Consider the following 21,523-nt stretch of genomic DNA (forward strand, 5'->3'; position numbering starts at 1 on the left):
TCACCCAAAAATGAAAATTATGTCATTAATGACTCACCCTCATGTCGTTACAAGCCCGTAAGACCTCCGTTCATCTTCAGAACACAGTTTAAGAAATTTTAGATTTAAATTTCCTTTTAAATAGATTTAAAAGGAAATAAAGACATCATCAAAGTAGTCCATGTGACATCAGTGTGTTAGTCAGAATGTATTGAATCATCGAAAATGCATTTTGGTCCAAAAATAACAAAAAAATTAAGACTTTATTCATCATTATATTGTCTTCCGGTTCTGTTGTCGAGCCGCGTTCAGTGACGCTTATGATGCAAGACTCTTTCAGACGTCTATCTGGTGCACCGAGCTTCGTTTACAGTCTTAGGGCCATATTTACTTGAACCCGAATACATGGTGCACCAGATACAAGTCAGTAGCGTCTTACGTCATCTTACTGTGGACTCGTGAACGCAGATTGACAACACAACCGGAAGAAAGTGCAATGCTGAATAAAGGATTTTTTTTTTTAGATTTTGTTATTTTTGGACCAAAATGCATTTTCGATGCTTCAAAACATTCTGACTAACCCACTGATGTCACATGGACTACTTTGATGATGTCTTTATTTCCTTTCTGGACAAGGACAGTATACCATACATACATTTTCAATGGAGGGACAGAAAGCTCTCAGACTAAATAAAAATATCTTAAACTGTGTTCTGAAGATGAACGGAGGTCTTACGGGCTCGGAACGACAAAAAGGATAAGACATTAATGACAATTTTCATTTTTGGGTGAACTAACCCTTTAACTCACAACTGAATCTGACAATTATGATATCAGAATTAACTGTGATCTAATGTTTATACAATAACAACAGCAATTATAATAATAATATATATTCTCATTGTTATATTTGATGTGGTTTTTTTAGAATGCACGTTAGCTTATTTTCCAATAACATGCTACAATTTACAACAGTACATAAAAATGTGGTCTGAGTTTCACAAAAATGTAAATCGACACTGTCAAGTATTATGGAACAGCAGAAATCATCTCGCTTATTTCCGACGTTTTTTCCAAACAAAGTGAAACCTACGTTGAATGTTGTAAATATTTACCATGAGTTTTTCAAATGCTGGCAATCAAATACGGTTTTAATGATTATATTAAACTTCTAAAATTACACCGTGGTTTATCGTCAAACCGGAAACCGTTTAATCCCTGAAGGCCCTTGCGTCCGAAATTTTCGCACGCTAAAAAATTAAGACCTCACGTAATGTCAATCACGCTTTGCACACTGGCTCCAAAACTTTTGTCCGTCATAAAAAAAAAATCGAATCGGGTTGAATTTTCTGCGTTTTTTGCATCCATAGCAAGCTGTTTGAATTTTTAAAAAAAAGCCGTTTATTAAAAAAAAAATCGAATCGGGTTGGATTTTCTGCGTTTTTTGCATCCATAGCAAGCTGTTTGAATTTTAAAAAAAAAGCCGTTTATTAAAAAAAAATCGAATCGGGTTGGATTTTCTGCGTTTTTTTGCATCCATAGCAAGCTGTTTGAATTTTAAAAAAAAAGCCGTTTATTAAAAAAAAATCGAATCGGGTTGGATTTTCTGCGTTTTTTGCATCCATAGCTAGCCGTTTGAATAAAAAAAAGCCGTTTATTAAAAAAAATTGAATCGGGTTGGATTTTCTGCGTTTTTTGCATCCATAGCTAGCCGTTTGAATGGTGTTTTGACAGTTCAGAGCCAACGAATCACGAATACGAAAAAACCCATTCGAAAATTTTGGACACAGTGTGCAATTGCCTTAACCCTCAATCAAGAGTGAGGTAAGAAAGACCTCATAAATCTCCTCGTAAATCTTTTAGCGACCCTCAGGTTGGGAAAGGTCTTGCTTATGTAGGCCGTTTACAATCAGTCCATTGCGGTCAAGATTTGCCTTGAGGAGAGCAGCTGCTTGTGTAGATAGCGAATCTACGAACATGACATGACTAGTGGGTTTTGACTCCCATGTCTTTCTTAATTTATTAGCTACAGTCTAATGAATTCTGCATTTACCGACGGTGTTCCTTGTGTTTTTTCTCCTGAAGGCGGCTCTTAAGAAGTACCAGATGGAGCACAAAAGCAAAGGAGAGAGTCTGGAGAAATGCCAGGGTGAGCTGAAGAAACTGCGGAGGAAGAGCCAGGGCAGCAAAAACCCCTCCAAGTACGGCGAGAAGGAGTTACAGGTGAGCCCCCACACCGCTGCGGGTCGCGTACAGAGCTAGCGTGCCGCTGTGGGCTCCGTCCCGGGCCTCTGAAAGGGACGGAGGTGTATGGATAGGCTCTGGTTCAGCAAGACCACCTACATCATGCTAATGCTGAGAGGATTTTTACCAGCGCCTGAATGTAAGAAGTGCTGTGAGCCTCTTGAGGCAGTGAGAACACAATGGGTGGGCGAAAGCCGTAGGTGTGTATACAAACAGCGCTGCGGCGTATCAGCTAAGAGGTTGTGCCGAACACACACACACACGCAAGCATCACGGCTGTTTTTTCCTAACTTTCTTGCCTGTGTAAAGCATGCGAGTGGACCAGGCCCCAACCTACCGGATTAATTTCGGTGTGAATGCTAGCCTGCTGAGAGGAGTCTTACACTACGACAGCGGGGCTGTAGAGACCCGGCACAGATCAATAAGCCAAGTACATGTGCTCTGGGGAAGCTTACGCGCTCTGCCGGTGTGAAAGAACGGCCCTCCTGACCCCACTACTGAGACATGAAATATCCCTGATCAGCTTACACTTCCTCAATGTAGCTGTGCAGCTCTGATTTTAGCTTTGCAGTTTTATTTTCAATTTGTAGTAATAATAATAATTGTTTTGAGATTGTTTGGATTATTATATGATAACAATAATAATAATAATAATTATTAATTATAATAAGAATTATTATTATTATTGTGATTAGATTAATATAATATTACTATTATTATATTATACAAATAGTAATGATTATATTATTAATATCAGCAGTTGTAGTAAATTTAGAGTATAATTATATGGTAATAATAAAACAAATTATTATTTTATTAATATTGTATTTAGATTATTATTATTATTATTATTTAGATTATTTTATTAAACATGTTTAGATTATTAGATAATATTTATTGTTGTTTTTATTAAATTTAGATTATTATTATCATATATTAATATAAACATAATAATTAAAAGTATTATTTTTATTTTTTATTATTAACTAAATTTTTAATTCAGTTTGTTTTTGTTTTTCATTTCTATTTAGTTTTTGCAGTAGTATTTTCCCAGACGGACAAAAACGTATAGAGCTCAAACCAACCTGTCAGGAAGTGAATCCCATTACAAACTTTGATTTGAATCGAGATCAAATTGTTTCTACATGCGTTATATATTTATCCATCTTTTTTTAATTGATTATTTATCAGTGTATTTTATGTTTATTGCGAAATATGGGAAGCAAAACTTATCTGACTTATTTGTCTTTTTAACATTGATAATTAAATGTTTCTTGAGCATATCAATTATAATTGTCAATCAATCATCAAATCAGCATGAATGATTTCTGAAGGATCATGTGACCAGTGTTGTCAAGTGCATGGTTTTCCTGTGAAATTGCGCTACTTTTAAATTGTTGCCGTGGGCTCCTTTTGTTGTGCATACCTGGCAACTCTACATGCGACACTGAGAACTTCAGCTTTACCATCACAGTAATAAATAACATTTACTTAGTCAAATAGAAAAGTTATTTTAAATTGTAATATTTCACTATATTACTGTTCTTTTTACTGTATTTTTAATCAAATAAATGCAGCCTTAGTGAGCATTAAAAAAAAAACGTGCCGACCCCAAACTTTAAAGCAGAAATGTAGAATTTGACTTATGTACAGTCACAACTATTTTACTTTATTTACTTTTAAAGTAAATCCAATCAGATGAGATCAGTTATTGTCATGTTTAAGAGAACACCTTTTACCTTTTTGTAAAATCACTGTTACACACTATGGATTATTGCAGTAGTTTAGTAGTTTAATCTATTAACAGTTTGCACAGAGTTTCGGCCCTCACAGTTGCCAAGCAACACAGTCACATGCCACATTAATATATGATGTTTGGTCACAAGTGTGTCTCTGCATTTAACAACGACAATGAACACTGCTAATCAGATCAAAAGTTGTATAATTACGCATTTAGATGATATATTATTGATGCGTTATTTTATGTTGCTGCGCTTCTAAAAGATGAATTCTTAAAACCTGCTTCAGTCCAAAGAACAGAGCCGCTCTCATTTTGTACCTCAGACTTTTTCTCATGGAAATGTGGCCTTGAGCGAGAGCAGGAAAAGTCAACTGATTTAGTCGAGAGCCCCAGGGGCGCATAAAGCAAAGTCTGTGCGCGCACACACATAAATGCAGATACTTCATCCATATTACGGTAAATCACGGCACTATCGCTTCGAGAGTGATGGCGGTATGGAGGTTCACGGATTGTGATTCATTGGAAAAGCTCCGTGAACAGGCATGACTTGACTGCTCTGTCTGAGCGTGCTCAAACAACTGTTTATGCTCTCGAGTCTGTTGTACCTCCATCCTCTCTTCTTTTTTTCCTCGCCCTGTTGCTGCTGAAATAATTAGTCGCTGAAGTCCCTCTGAAGATGCTAATTAGCTAATTATTCAGTTCGGTAGCGTGGTCTGAGTTACAGCGGGAGGGATATGAGATTCGTTGAGCTCTACGCCGCTCGCTGTAATACTATCACACGTTAACAGACGTGTCATGCTTCTGACTGGTGTGGACTCCTCGGTGAGTTCAGGGAAAGCAATTAGCGTATCTACAGAAGAACACTTGCACGTGTGGTTAGCACACATGCATCTTGAGAGAGCCTGGGACTGTAGAGGAAGCTGCTGTGGCACTGGATGAAGGACTGCTGATGTCAGAGGAACGAGTGGAACTGCGGCTATATCAGGCTGACGCAGCGGGACACCCAGCAGGAAGCGTTTAAGTTAGAGAGGGCTTTGTAGGCTACTGTACAGCACACGAGTGTTGCTTTAGACACACAGTAGAGGGATTCCAACCTCCCATTCCTCACACAGCCAGGGTCCAAAAAACACTTTTCTAAAGCTGTAAATGCTGGGTAATTTATGAAAAGGACTTAATAATGAGGAATTATTTAGCTGAATATTTGCAGCAAACAGCACATTGTCCCCTATAAATACTGAAATGTACCTCTGGTACTACTTCTCAGTTTAATGTTATGCATCTTTTTTTAGAGTTTTAAATTTCTACATTTAAATAATTTGCACACTGTTAGGGCCCACTTAGTAGTTCACTGAGGCCCCCTAGTGGGCCCAAGCTTCTACTGTTTTTAAAGGGGTCATATAATGCTACATGCACTTTTATAAGTTGATTTGTACTGAAATGTGTGTTTGCAGTGCCTGTACACACACACCCATCATATAATGATAAAAGTCCATCCAGTGTTTTTGTTTTAATCTCCTTAGGTTTTCCCCCGCCTCAAATTGAGCCGTTCGATTTTGTGACGCCCCTCCCACGATTGTTGATTGACGGCAGCGTTTCATCACATCCCCGCCCTGAGCGAGCTGTCATCATAGTCCGTCATTGTTGATACGCTGGAGCAGAATGGCGTCTAAGCGATTGTGGTGTTCTGTTCTTGGGTGTAAAGGCCAATTTATACTTCTGCGTAGGGTGCGCGCAGTAGTAACGGCGTAGCATACGCACAGACGCGTCCCATACCACGTACCCTTCGCCGTAGCCTGACGCGCACCTCTTCAAAAATGTAACTACACGTTGCGACGACACGGACCGCAAGATCGGTGATTGGTCGGCTTGGTAGCATTGCATTTCCTCCAACGCATTTCCGCACGTACCTTCTCACGCATTTCCGCACGTACCATCTCCTCTGACGTCTTCTCTCATTTCTGCCTTTCAGTTTTTATTAATTTCACTACAATTAACTGTTTTTCCACCTCAATAAGCTCCAACTCCAAGATGATCCGGTCTCTTTCAATCGCTATTGTTTATAGTTTATACAGGAATCTAAACACAGTGGAACATTAAAACCCTCCGCCGCCAACTAGCGTTTTGGAGCAGTACTGCAGAACAATCTAGACGTGAACGCAGAAGTATAAATGCTCACAATGGCGTACCCTCGACGCAGAAGTATAAATTGGCCTTAATAGCGAACACGGCCATTTTGATGTTCCTAAATCCGAACTGCTGAATTTTGTTTTCGAAGGGAATATTCCCCACGATCAACGTCAATGCTTTTATGTTTGCGCGAATCATTTCTCACCAAACTGCTTTATAAACGAGGATCAGACTCCGTATAAAGGTGGTTTTGCTAAGAAGCTGCTCCTGAAAACTATTCATGTCCCTGCTGCACCTCCAGAAGAAGTGAGTGTGAAGTTTTATTAATTATATTAATCTTTGCAAATCACGGAAAAAAAAAGTTGTTCATGACCATTAACTGTAACATCAATCTGTCAGCGAACTAACCTGTACATCAGTCAACACATAGCGTTCGTATCTCACTACTCTACCCTCCCAGTGCGTACAAAGATATATCAAAGTGACATTACGTTAATCAACCATCCAGAAACGTCCTGTTCGAGCCTTAACTGTCGAACGTCTTTGCAGCCGTCATTTTGTTCGGTTGCACAGATGTGTCCTCGGAGACTCCCGCTGCCATTCTCTCTCCAAAATATACCCTCAACTGTTGTTAAGGCAACACTCAGAACGCCCTAAAAACAGGAGTTGAGTGGAGTGAGCGAAGCTCATTATCATTTAAAGGCATATGCACTGAAATGGCATGCTGAAAACAGAGTTGTTTTTGACCAGGTAAAATTAGTGTTTTCTTACAATACTAATGAGAATTTTTAATAAAAGTATATTACAAAGTTTTCATTTAGACCCTAAAGATTCATATTAACTTGTACAAAAATGGCATTATATGACTCCTTTAAGGCTTTGATAATAGATCTAGGAAATTCAAAGAACAAACTGGTGTGACGTCATTAAAGGAGTAGTTCACTTTTAAAAAAAAAACTTTTGCTGATAATTTACTCATCCCCCATGTCATCCAAGATATCCATGTATTTCTTTCTTCAGTCGAAAAGAAATTAAGGTTTTTGATGAAAACATTCCAGGATTTTCTCCATATAATGCACTTCAATGGTAACCAATTGGTTTCAGTTTTAGTGCAAACTGTTCAAAGGGCTTTAAACGATTCCAGACGATGAATAAGTGTCTTATCAAGCGAAACGATCACTCGTTCGAAGAAAAAAAATTACGTTTTATAAGCTCAAATGGTCGCCTTGTTCTGTTCTGTGATGCGCGTTTGTGACTCTCCTGTTCGAACTCGTTCATCAAAATGAACGAATCTCCTTCGAGACATTTCGATCATTTCGTTCGTTGAATCAACCAAATGACACGAAAAAAGATTGGTTTATTTTGATAAACGTCTTCGAACAGAAGAGTCACGAACGCGCATCACAGAACAGAGCAAGGCAACCATTTGAGCTTATCTCCCAATCAGAGCCATCCTTACGGTGATGCCACAAGGAGGGTGACTCCAAACCCTCTGTCCCTATGGCTCCACCTGGCTCAGTCGTCCCTCTGGTTCCGCCTCAGACTTCCAAGTCATCAGCTGCGCCTTGACCCTCCACCCCTCTGGCTCCGTTTTCATTGTCACCATTTGCCTGAGTTCCAAAATGATTTATTCGTTTTTCAGCAAAGCTTATCATTTAATGGCCTTGGAATTTTGCATATCAAATATGATACAGTATGATTTTTGGGTTAAAGAATCAAATTGTCTTGTTTGTTACTCAAGATAACACGCTGGACCAGTCTGGAAAATACTAGTGTGATTTGAGCAAAATAAGCTACATTTATAATGCATTTTTTGCTGTTTTTTTAGTATATTATTGACAATAAATAAATATAAAAACTCACACATCCCAGAACTTCGAAGGTATATAAGGTAATGTCATAATGTCACAGTATATTTTATGCCACATTGTGCAAGCAGTGCTGGATTTTTTTTTTCTTTGGAAATGTCATCTTGGCAAACACTTTTGGAGGTTTCATTCTTTTCCTGTTCAATTAGATACTGCAGGTTCTTGGATAAAATACCAAGTTTTCAAAAACAATAACTGTAACAGTGGTGGGAGGAAACTATGCCCTTTCAAAAACATTCTGTAAAAATACCATGGTACTTTGATACACATCATGACACTGAATAATTTCTTTTAACATGAAAGTACTGCTTTAGTGTGGTGTTGTAAAGGAATTCATTTTAGATGAGCAGTTCATTGAAATAGCTGTTGCTTTGTGGAGAGGAATTTGTGATGTTGACACTAACAAGTGAAACCGAAGACACATGTACCAAAGGGAAATTCCAGAGACAGTTATTGTTCTGCTCGTGTTAGTGTAATGTGCCTTGTGTCATAATAAAGGTTGACCTGGGCTGGTCCGGCATGTCCCAGAGTAAAACATGGCTGTTTTTAGTGCATTTTTTTTTAAAGTAACATGTTGTCGGAACTGCAGCCTCCCTTTAGCAAAAGAGATGAGGTTGGTTCTGATTGGGGTCGGGAAGATATTTAAAAAATGTTATTGGAAAAACAGTTCGGCATATTTTTTTGTTTCTGGACGCTGAGAAATTTTCAACTTTGAGTAAAACAGTCTGGTTTATCAAACCTTTGGATTAATATTATTTGAGTATTCAGTATGATAATAAATAATCAAGGCACAGGTATTGAAACCGTGTCACTAGTATACCTTGTAGCAATTTTCTCCACTTTATCCATCAATAATTAGAGCGTACAGTATGTGCTAAAGTCACATGACCTGTGTAACATCTTTCATAGCGGCTGATTGAGTAGGTCTGACAGCTTCTATATATGAAACGAAGGGTCCTGCCTTCTCCATCGATCAAGCCAACATCAATCCTGTCACTCGCGTCATGCCTGTCCACCCGGCCGCCTGCTGTCATGACCTCTAATGCATCTTTTCATCGAAACACTCGTTCCCCATGTTCTATATTTCCATTGTGCTTTTCCTCATTTCACCACCTGTGCTTTTGTACATCACTGTATCTCTTTCACACTGCAGTACTCGGAGTCATCATAGAGTTGTATCTGTATTTTTATTCCGAAGGCTGTAAAGCAAGTCCACATATCTGATTGATCTATTATTCTACAAGGCAGGAATCTTCCTTTAAAGTAATGTAGCAAAAACGTACCCTTTATCCTTCTCAATGAATTCTTTTTTTTTTTGTCTGCAAATATCGTTTTGTTTGAAAATATGCAACATCGTGCAAGTATGAGGGGGTTTTGAACAAGGTTTTATGTTTTTATTCCATTCATCAGTAATGGAGAGCTCTGATCTTTCATTTGCCCTCCCTCCTTAAGGCTACGTTCACACTGTCAATTGGGATTGACAACGGAATTTAATTAGTTAAAGGTGTGACTCTTGAAATATCCTGTTCAAACAGAAACTTGTAATAGTGTCTTGAAATTTGAACGTGCAATGGCAGTCAAGCCCATATTCTCTTACCGGTAACCATAGCGACAGTGACCAAAGTAATATCAAAGAAGGCGACGTCCATAAAATAGAAATGTGTTACTTGTGAAACAACAAGAGTCCAAATCCAGCCATGAGTTCATCCGTCAAATATTCATTAAGTGGAGAGCGGAGCAATTTAAGTCGTGCATAAAACACAAAGCTGAAGGGCATAGCTCTGATGGAGAATAGTGGATCTAAAACATTCAAGTGGCACACAGCTCATATCTTCGTCGATGTAAGTGTGAAACTACACATGAAAAACTTCAACACACGCACATTCACATATAAATATTGATCAGCGAACATAAGCGTACTTCCTTGATGCATAAGAATAGACCTCATTGGTTGCTGTGTAACTCATGAGAATGAGTCTCATTGGTTCTCACAAATCGAGCAAGCATGCTTGAGCTTCCGTGCGAGTTGATGAATGTTTTTTTATGTGAATAAATGTCAATATGTTTGTCATATAGAACAAGAGAGTCTCTTCAGAAAATGTGGACCAAACCGCTCAATTCATATGGATTAGTTTCTGTTCTCTATTACCCCTTTTCCACCAATAAAAGAACTGGTTCGGAACTGGTGCTGGTTCAAAGTTGGTTCGGAGTTGGTTCAACTTGCAAACCGCTTCAGAACCTATTTGATCTAGAGCGCCCAGGGAACGACGCCGTTACGTCACTGTGTACGTCGCCATACGTCTACGCTTGCAAATACAACATTACTTTCGAATTATCTTTAACTCGTATACCAAGAAAGCTTTAAAAACAATTGAAATATGTAAGTGTTTTAATCTTTTCGTTTGATATGTAATTTTTTCTGATAAGGTATGTACCCCTGTAATTGTCTTTTTTTTTTCTTTCCATTTATTTGTTCAATATTGTGACTTTTCTTCTTTGCTTATAATGTCTTCAATAAAAAAAAAAATTACAAAAATAGAAACGCTTGCGTTAACTTCAAGCAACAATTACAAAGGCAGACTCCTTCGTGTTTCTGCAAATGTTTCTCCTGGATTTGCAATCCTTTATTATGGTCAGAAAAGATGTTTAGAACACATCTGCCGCATCTGGTGCCGCTTTGGAACCAGTTTTCCCGGCCGAGAACTGGTTCTTTGGCTGTCGAAACACAAAGAACTGGTTCGCGCGCAGGCACCGGTTCCGAACCGGCTCTCAAAATGCTTTGGTGGAAAAGGGGCTTATGAACTTTTTAGAGCGTCAAAGTGGTACAGTAGTTGCGTAGACTTTCAATGGAGGGACAGAAATCTCTTAGATTTCATTTTTAAATTGTTCATTTGTGTTTCGAAGATTAATGAAAGTCTTACGGTTTTGGAAAGACATGAGGGTGAGTAAATTTACAGAGTTTTCATTTTTGGGTGAACTAACCCTTTAAATACTTGTAGTCCCATTGTTTTCAGGAAAAAAAAAAGATACTACTATTTAAATACATTTATCCAGTTTTTTCCCCGCATAGAGAATTAAATGATTAGTTCACTTCAGAATTAAAATTTCCTGATAATTTACTCACCCCCACGTCATCCAAGATGTTCATTTATTTCTTTCTTCAGTCGAAAATAATTTTTCTCCATATAGTGGACTTTAATTAGCCCTTTTCCACCAAAAAAGAACTGGTTCGGAACTGGTTCAACTTGCGAACCCTTTCAGAACCTGTTTGTTTTTCCACTGACTAGAGCGCCCAGGGAATGACGTCGTTACGTCACTGTGTACGTCGCCATACGTCTTAGCTAGAAACGCCTGCAAGTACAACATTACTTTGGGATTATCTCTAACTCACGTACCAAGAAGGCTTTAAAAACAATTGAAATAAGTAAGTTTGATATGTAATCTTTTCTGATTAGTTATGTACCCCTGTCTTGTGTCCTTATATTTAATTGTTCTTTATTCTATAATGTTTTCAATAAAAAAAAAATTTAAAAATAGAAACGCTTGCGCCAACTTCAAGCATAACAATTACAAAGGCGGACTCCATTGTGTTTCTGCAAAATGTTTCTCCTGGGTTTGTGTCAGAAAAGATGTTTAGAACACATCTAAACCCGCCCCAGCCCCCGACGTAAGCATGACGTGGTAAAAGAACGATTCTAGTCCAGCAAAGAGTTGGTGCCGCTTGTTTGGACCAGTTTTCCTGGCCGAGAACCGGTTCTTTGGCTGTCGAAACACAAAGAACTGGTTCGCGTGCAGGCACCGGCTCTTAAAAATGCTTTGGTGGAAAAGGGGTAAATGGGAACCAACTGTTTGGAGGTCCAAATTGCCTTTTCAATGCAGCTTCAAAGAGCTTTACACAATCCCAGCTGAGGAATAAGGGTCTTATCTATCTAGCCAAACGATCTGTCATTTTCTAAAAAAAAAAAAAAAAAAAAAAGCTCACGTGTGTTCCGGTTAAAAATGTAGGGTAGGGCGGGGAACTCATCTCATTTTCTCCTCCAACTTTAAAATCGTTGTTTTAACTTTTATTTATTTATTATTTATTTATTTATTGTAAATGGCAATTGACGTTCGCTTTGTAAACCTCTAGGTCGGTACTTCCGCCTATGTCACGCATGACCTTTCAGCGTGATTTTGTCATGTGTGGCGCATCGCAGAGCTAGTAAAAAGTTTTAAATGAAAAATAGGAGGCTGAAATGTTCTGCCTCTGGCGCTGTGCACTGTGTAGAATGCAAAATGGTTTTAATGCAATGTTTCATGTCCTTATGTTATGTTTATGTTCAACTATACTGCAAAATGGCCCTTTTAGCGGTTATGTTGTATTTAATTACTTTCATGTTCAACAGGTTAGCTTTTTGTAGAATTTTCCTTATCTTTATAATTGCAATTTTCTGAAACCATCTATTAGAAAATCTAAAATACATTGCTTGTAAAAGGCAGCTGTTAAAGGGTTAGTTCACCCAAAAATGAAAATTAAGTCATTAATTACTCACCCCCATGCTGTACCAACCCGTAAGACCTTCGTTCGTCTTCGGAACACAAATAAAGATATTTTTGATTAAATTTTAGAGCTGTAACTACCACATTGGCTCCTAAGGGACTGCCTCTTGACGGCCCAGAAAGTCAATGAAGAAAATGTTTAAATATCCCAAGTGACTACCGTGGCTCAACTATATGTTTATCAAGCGACGCGAATACTTTTTGTGCGAAAAAACAATTTGCGATCTGCTCACACCAGCTTACACTACTTCAGATCGCAATTCTCGCGCATGCGTCGTGGAAATCTAAGGAAGTCTCGTTCTGGCCTACAAGGAAGAAAAGAAATAGTCGAATAAACTCGTTATTTTTGTTTGTTTTTTCGCACAAAAAGTATTCGCGTCGCTTGATAAACATATAGTTGAGCCACGGTAGTCACTTGGGATATTTAAACATTTTCTTCATTGACTTTCTGGGCCGTCAAGAGGCAGTCCCTTAGGCAGCCAATGTGGTAGTTATACAGGTCTCAAATTTAATCAAAAATATCTTCATTTGTGTTCCGAAGACGAACGAAGGTCTTACGGGGTTGGTACAGCATGGGGGTGACTAATTAATGACTTAATTTTCATTTTTGGGTGAACTAACCCTTTAACAGTTAAACGGGAGTCCCTTTTGCACTGTAGTTGAACATAAACGTAACATAAGGTCGTTAAACATTGCATTAAAGCCTTTTTGCATTCTACACAGTGCACAACCAGAGGCAGAACATTTCAGCCTCCTATTTTTCATTTTTCAAAATGTTTGCTTTGGCCATTTGAAGGCACTGCACAAGTGCATGTGTGCACATCATCAGGATGGTACCACCTCCGCTTCGTTTCGAGCCAGGAAAAACCCTGCATATATCTGTTAAGAGTTACTTTTTGGATTGCATTAGCATATAGATGACAGATGATGACTAAAAGCCTTAACGCTTACACTTATTTTGTCTTTAATGCAATCTTCTATTGTTCCTCAATACATGTAAGCCTGTAGCCATCAGTGTAAAACTAGCGCCAACCTGTGGTAATAACTTCTCACTGCATGTACTCCCTTCAGTCAGGACCTTGCATTTTGTGGCAGTGTCGTGAACAAGGGTTGTTTTATCTTGCGGATACTCAATCTAGTAAACACTCTCTTCAACAAGCTCTTCTTTCAGATAATTCAGTCCACTGGATATAAAGTAGATGGACGACCATCAAATCTCTCTATAAACTCTCTCCTGCTGGTTTTACAACCCATTAATTTTACATCCCAATCTTCATCTGAACGCAGTCGAGCTTTCGCTGTGTGACCGTTTGAGATTGTCTGCTCCATTAGATTTCTGAGTCTGACTTGTTCATCAGCGTTTCACTCCCTCTTTTTTTTTTTTTTCTCCATTGGAAGTAGTTCCCCTCATTGATTCTTGATGGTGTCTGAAGTACTTTTCTCATTATAATGCTTTCCTCATCACTTGTTTCATTTAGGCTACTGTAGCTGAATACATGATGATACCAGTGAGTGATGGGGAGTCCCCCTCATCCTATTGGGTAATTTGGAATAGGGCACTAAAACACCTGGATGTGTTAAGATAATGAGTTCTGTAACCGTTCTGACATTTCCGGGAGCTGAGAGTCCCCACTGGGGATGTGTGAGAGGGAGATGGCAAGGTGATTACATGGACCAATCAGCAGAGAGCGGGTAGAGACAAGATGATTTTAGTATTCATAAGAAAAACTATTGCACAGACATCTAAAACACATTCATATATTCACAGCACTCCTGCTTACGTTTTAATCTAGAGCACAGTCGCTTATAAAACAGCTCTAAAAAGCACCAATTTTGTAGTGCCATTATGCAGGAATATAATCATTCAAGGACCATGGAACTGTCGCAATAGTTTTTGTAAGGCATAATAGAGAACTTGCACACTATTGATACCAATTATTTTCGAAATTCTCTTTATTCTCAAGTTTTACGAGGTACCAATAACGAGTTTCACATTTACTCAATCATCATTTACTCACCTTTTTAGCAAATTTTCTTTGTTGAGCACAAATGGTGAAACTCTTTAAGAAATTCCTTGCTGCTAAAGTGAATGAGGATGAGTGTTTGTTTGGTGCTCATTAATATCCAATACCATTCAAAATTAATACTTTTTATTCCGCAAGGTGACAGTAAAGACGTTTGTAAATGTTCAAATAACTTATTTTCTTTTAAACATTATATTTATCAAAACACAAAGCAGCACAACTGTTTCCAACATTGAAACTAATCCGAAATGTTTCCTGAGCATCAAATCATCATATTAGAATGATTTCTGAAGGATCATGTGACACTGAAGACGGGAGGAACGAAAAATCAGCTTTGACATCACGGGAATAAATTACATTTACAATATATTCATATCAGTGTTGTAGTACTCGAGACTCGGACTCGGTCTCGAGACCATATTTTAATGGTCTTGGTCTTGTCATGGACTCGTGTCCATTTGGACTCGGAATTGACTCGTACTCGAGCATTTTTTTTTTAGGACTCGGAATTATTCCCGAGTCCACTCGAGTTCAATTAAAAATATTTTTCATGATTATTAATGTATGTTAATAAAATATTTCTTTAAATTGATTGACATGCCCAGTGATTGGGGATGTTCTAGTGCGCAACTGCGCATGACAAATTGTAATAAAATTACTTTTAACACCACCTACTATGTGGCCTTTTTACCCTAAACTGATCATATTTTTTAAACTCTAAGTAAATTCAGTAAAAAAAAAAAAAAGGATTTCTCTAAGTAAATAAAAGTAAATTAGGTAATCAACCCTCACTCGTCTCGGACTCGACTCTCTATGGACTCGGTCTTGACTCGGACTCGACTCTCTCTGGTCTCGGTGTCGACTCGGACTCGAGTGAGGTGGTCTCGACTACAACACTGATTCATATAGAAACAGTTATTTTAAATTGTACAAATATTGCTGTTTTTGCTGGATTTTGGATCTAATAAATGCAGAGAGCCATTAAGCCAACTTAAGAACATTACGCAGCAAAACATGGTTCTTTAGGAAGGTCAAAGGGCCATTAAAGACCCTTTAAGAATGTAAATTCAAGCTTTTTGTATGTTCACCATTGAAACGATTTGTTTTTTCTTGTATCTTCCGCAGTTTGTCGAGACCATCAGCAGTAAACAGAGTGAGCTGGAATCCTTCATTGCAGAGGGCTACAAAACAGCACTTTCAGAGGAACGTCGGAGATACTGTTTCCTGGTGGACCGTCAGTGCGCCGTGGCCAAGAACAGCAGTGCCTACCACGGCAAGGTGAGACCCAGATGCTTTTTCCTTTGCCGTACAAGATAGACTGCATCACCACTGATGCACTTTCACAGTCTCTCCTGTAAAGTGGCTGAAGACGGCAGCAGTTGCCATGGCAATCCCCAAAGATCACCCCTCACTACAGTCTCCATTGGGCACAGTTTGTTTGGGCTTATTGCAAAGATGATATTTATTCTCCCCTGCAATTGTCTGTGTTCCAAATGTGCCTGTGAAGTAATGCACACCATTTCTGGACATATCAATTATCTGTAATAACGGAGCCACTTCCCCAGGGCACAACATCCTCATTGTAACTCCAGACTGCATGTAGAGCAGTTATTTAGATCTGCAGGTGGTCCCAGCCCATATGCAATCTACATAAATGCTCCTTTTTACACCTGTATACTCGTGCTTGCCGAAGAGATGCTTGCACGTGGCTATTTTGTGTAATATACTATTGCATAACTTGCTCTGACTAAACCGTAAACCCTGATCATGGACTAGACGTGTGGTGCTGTCTTCTGGGAACGTTGTTGAAGCTGTAGGGAGGGGCGGAGAAAAGCCTTTCGTTTTCAAGAACATCCTGTCCAGTAGCTAATCAGTACGGAGGCGTGTGTGGGAAGAGTTCAGAAAGGGCGCGCTGAAGAGAGAGAGCGAGTGTGGTAGAGTCGGGAGCTGCGAGTGTGTTGTGTGCGTGAGTCACCAGGAGTGGGCGGTAGGACGGAGACGAAGGCCCCCTCACCCACACCGAAGTGAGCTGCACCGTAAGTGGTCCGAGATGTGAGAGACCCGTTAGCAGTTGCTCAGAATCAACAACAGTCAACTGCTATGACAATGGCGTGAGGTGAATTGTATGTTGAAAGGATTGTGCAAAAAAGCACAGGGTCAAAAACGTTCAATGCCGTTAGGGTTAGGGCTTTTTCAAAAGTTGAACTTTGCCACCTAACTCAGAACACCCTAGCAACCACCCTGAACATCCTAGCCTAAAACACTCAAAACACTTTAGCAAACACACAAAAAAACAGTCAGAACACCCTAGAAATGAATCAGAACAACATAACAACACTCAAACAACCAATCGGAACAGCCTAAAGTGACACTGAACATCCTAGCAAAACACCTCAAACCAGTCAGAACACTCTAGAAATCACTCCGAACTTCCTAACAACGCTCAAACAACCATTCAGAACACCGTAAAATGGCTCACAACACGTTAGCAGCACACAAAAAAACAGTCAGAACACCCTAGAAATCACAATAACCTAACAAACCTTAAAGGGATACTGCACTTTTTTTGGAAATTGGCTCATTTTACAACTCCCCCAGAGTTAAACACATTCGAATCCATTCAGCCGATTTTCTGATATTTAGAAGAATAGTAACCAGACAGTTTCTGGTCTCATTGACTTCCATAGTTGGAAAAAATATATACTCTGGTAGTCAATGAGACCAGAAACTGTCTGGTTACTGATATTCTTCTAATTAGAAAATCGTCTGAATGGATTCGAAAACGGTAAAACCTAACTTTTTAACTCTGAGGGAGCTGTAAAATGAGCTTATTTCCAAAAAAAGTGGAGTATCCCTTTAAAAAAGTACTCGGAACAGCCTAAAATGGGCCAAAACATCCTAGCGAAACACCAAAAATAACTCTCAAAAAACCACTAGGAACACCGTAAAATGGCCCAGAACACGTTAGCAGCGCACAAAAACTAGTCAAAACACCTTAAATTACTCAACACACAACACCTTAAAAATCACACAACACAAACAAACAACCTCTTTGAACCCTAAAGACCACCCAGACCATCATAGCAGCATAATAAAAACAACACAGAATACCCTGGGAATTACCCACAACACACTCAAAACTATCACTCTGAACACCCCTGCAACCCAAATAACTGTTTAGAACACCTTAAAAAACACCCAGAACACCATCGAAATACAAACCCGATTCCAAAAATGTTGGGACACTGTACAAATTTTGAGTAAAAAAAGAATGGAATAATTTAGAAATCTCATAAACTTATATTTTATTCACAATAGAATATAAATGACATATCAAATGTTGAAAGTGAGACATTTTGAATTGCCATGCCAAATATTGGCTCCTTTTGAATTCCATGAGAGCTACAAATTCCAAAAAAGTTGGGACAGGTAGCAATAAGAGGCCAGAAAAGTTAAATGTACATATAAGGAACAGCTGGAGGACCAATTTGCAACTTATTAGGTCAATTGGCAACATGATTGGGTATAAAAAGAGCCTCTCAGAGTGGCAGTGTCTCTCAGAAGTCAAGATGGGCAGAGGATCACCAATTCCCCCAATGCTGAGGCAAAAAATAGTGGAGCAATATCAGAAAGGAGTTTCTCAGAGAAAAATTGCAAAGAGTTTGAAGTTATCATCATCAACAGTGCATAATATCATCCAAAGATTCAGAGAATCTGGAACAATCTCTGTGCATAAGGGTCAAGGCCGGAAAACCATACTGAATGCCCGTGATCTTCGGGCCCTTAGACGGCACTGCATCACACACAGGAATGCTACTGTAATGGAAATCACAACATGGGCTCAAGAATACTTCCAGAAAACATTGTCAGTGAACACAATCCACCGTGCCATTCACCGTTGCCGGCTAAAACTCTATAGGTCAAAAAAGAAGCCATATCTAAACGGGAACCAGAAGCGCAGGCGTTTTCTCTGGGCCAAGGCTCATTTAAAGTGGACTCTAGCAAAGTGGAAAACTGTTCTGTGGTCAGACGAATCAAAATTTGAAGTTCTTTTTGGAAAACTGGGACGCCATGTCATCCGGACTAAAGAGGACAAGGACAACCCAAGTTGTTATCAGCGCTCAGTTCAGAAGCCTGCATCTCTGATGGTATGGGGTTGCATGAGTGCGTGTGGCATGGGCAGCTTACACATCTGGAAAGGCACCATCAATGCTGAAAGGTATATCCAAGTTCTAGAACAACATATGCTCCCATCCAGACATCGTCTCTTTCAGGGAAGACCTTGCATTTTCCAACAAGACAATGCCAAACCACATACTGCATCAATTAAAACATCATGGCTGCGTAGAAGAAGGATCCGGGTACTGAAATGGCCAGCCTGCAGTCCAGATCTTTCACCCATAGAAAACATTTGGCGCATCATAAAGAGGAAGATGCAACAAAGAAGACCTAAGACAGTTGAGCAGCTAGAAGCCTTTATTAGACAAGAATGGGACAACATTCCTATTCCTAAACTTGAGCAACTTGTCTCCTCAGTCCCCAGACGTTTGCAGACGAGGGGATGCCACACAGTGGTAAAAATGGCCTTGTCCCAACTTTTTTGATATGTGTTGATGCCATGAAATTTAAAATCAACTTATTTTTCCCTTAAAATTATGCATTTTCTCAATTTAAACATTTGATATGTCATCTATGTTGTATTCTAAATATAATATTGAAATTTGAAACTTCCACATCATTGCATTCTGTTTTTATTCACAATTTGTACAGTGTCCCAACTTTTATGGAATTGGGTTTGTACATCAAAGAACACATTTGCAATACAATAAAAAAACACTTAACACCCTATAAGCTTAGCAACAGAAAATAAATAACTCCAAACACCTCGGCAGAACACAAAAAGTGCAGAACCCATTAGCAACACGCATCAGAACACTCAAAACACTTTTTTAACCACTTAGCAATAAATCAAAGACCATTCTGACCACATTAGCAACACACAATAAACCATTTAGAATACCCTAGCAACAACCTAGGACACCGACAACCACTCAGAACACCTCTGCAACCATAATTGAAATGTCGCATTACTTCTGAAAGTGTAAAAATCTAGTCACGAGCTTGAAGTAGTAACAATAACTGTAGTAACTCTGGTGTTTTGGCAGAAACTACAGTTACCGGTACAATGGCAATCTTTTTTTACATGAGCAGCAAATTTAGTGGTGTAAAGCCAACAGAGGACATCTGGCATCTCTCTCTCTCACTCTTTCTCTCTCTCTCCTCTCACACACACACAGATACATTTTATTACACCATTTATGGACAAGCTCTGCCAATGTCATTCTAAACAATCCCTATCTTTCCCATGGTGCTTGTTTGTAGGGTAAGGACTTGTTAACCCAGAAGATCCCAGTGTGGCAACAGGCTTGTGCAGACCCCAACAAGCTGCCCGACAGGGCCATGTTGCTCGCCCAGCAGATGTGCTCTGGATCAAGCACCCTCATCTCCAGCCCTCTGCACTCCTCCAAGGGCAACCTTCTCATCTCAGATCCCATTCCTGGAGCACAACCGCTGCCCGTGCCCCCCGAACTAGCTGCCTTCATGGGCCATCAGGGGGTTAGTAAAGAATATTTGCCATCTGTTTCACAACATAAAGGATTGATTGTTGGTCAGAATACACAAAATAGCATTTCAAGCCCCTCGTATCCTGATGTGAAAAGTAAATGTTCATTTGCATACTGCAGCATTAGCTGAGCGTAGGATGATTCAACCTCTTTAAAACTCATGTCTGCAGGCTGTGCTTTAGTCGAGTGGCCCCTCACTATAGCAATGTTAACTGTGCCTCTACACCCATAATGCACTGCCGTTTGAGTGATACTCGTATATAACAAAGCTTGTTTAGAAGTCTGTGGCCTTGTCTGGTGGTTTAAAACCCAGCCTTATGTGTGTGTATCTGAAAGTGGTCAACCGATATTGATTTTGAAGGTCGATGCCGATTTCTTAGAGACCAGGGTGGCTGAAGGCCGAGATCACACTATTTAATTGACTACACATGTTTTAATACAGTCTACAAATTGTTCATATACCATTTACTATCTGTGTAACAGTTCTGTCTTATAATGTAATGTAATGCAGAGGTCTTCAGCAGAGGTCTGCTCCTGGAGAACTCGGACTGTGTTTGAAATCGCCCCCTCATACCCTCATTAACTATTCCCTACAGTACTCCACTAATGTAGTCCATTTAAAGGAGTGAATGAAAATAAGTTCAGACACTGACTGCTCCGGAAGGGCTGACGCTTTTGTATAGTTTGTGCTTGCTGTTTAATAATCATGTGAAATTTAGCAAACTGGCAGCTCCAGTTGTAAGATGAAATGATTGCTAACTAGCATGTATAAACAAGTAAAAATTAATTTATACCTGTATGATACTCTGTAGCCACATTGGAAATGAATGGTTGAAATGATTCAGCTGCAGGCGCCATATTCTGAACAGTGGGAATTAATTTGGCGTGCTACTCTCACAGTGCATTGTGGGTATTCTCTATCCATTGAGCATACACCAGTTTTACACTCGTTATTTGCGGTGCATTGTGGGATTGAATGAGTGCAATCGAAAATATGAACAAACCCAAATGTTGGGTTAAAAATTTTAAACCAACTTCAGCTTTCACATTCAACTGTAATTTTTTTTTAATTACATTTTTAATTTGGGTTTGTCCATATTTTACCCAAATTTAGGTTAAAACAACCCAGCATTGTTTGGACACCACTACAAATGGCTGTCCCCTCTAATAGAGCACTATTTAAGGGTATGGGAGGCGAATTCGGACACAGCTCCAGTAAAGTTTACTCCTGTAAAGTTTAATTCTAGCTTGATTCAGCACACCTGAAGAGCTTCATTAGCAGGTTCAGGTGTGTTTGATTAGGGTTGTTAAACTCAGAAGCAGGGTTCAAGACCTCTGTTTTAATGTATTGGACTGTTAAACAGAGACCGTAAACTA

The 21,523-nt window shown here is 39.2% G+C and overlaps 1 protein-coding gene across 7 annotated transcripts in view; it reads left to right on the forward strand.

Moving 5' to 3' along the window:
• baiap2a (BAR/IMD domain containing adaptor protein 2a) overlaps window positions 1-21,523 on the forward strand; it is a 104,073-nt gene that overhangs the window by 67,325 nt on the left and 15,225 nt on the right. For all 7 annotated transcript variants that reach the window (XR_016155077.1, XM_039687189.2, XM_039687191.2 and 4 more), the window contains exons 6-8: window positions 2,065-2,202; window positions 15,648-15,800; window positions 19,905-20,138. Coding sequence is in view for 6 of the 7 variants with exons in the window: in XM_039687189.2 (XP_039543123.1) it covers window positions 2,065-2,202; window positions 15,648-15,800; window positions 19,905-20,138 (525 nt within the window). In the remaining variant the exon portion in view is untranslated. The remainder of the gene's footprint in view (window positions 1-2,064; window positions 2,203-15,647; window positions 15,801-19,904; window positions 20,139-21,523) is intronic.

Source organism: Pimephales promelas, chromosome 3, assembly GCF_988280905.1.
Source record: "Pimephales promelas chromosome 3, fPimPro1.hap1.1, whole genome shotgun sequence".
Lineage (NCBI taxonomy): Eukaryota > Metazoa > Chordata > Actinopteri > Cypriniformes > Leuciscidae > Pimephales > Pimephales promelas.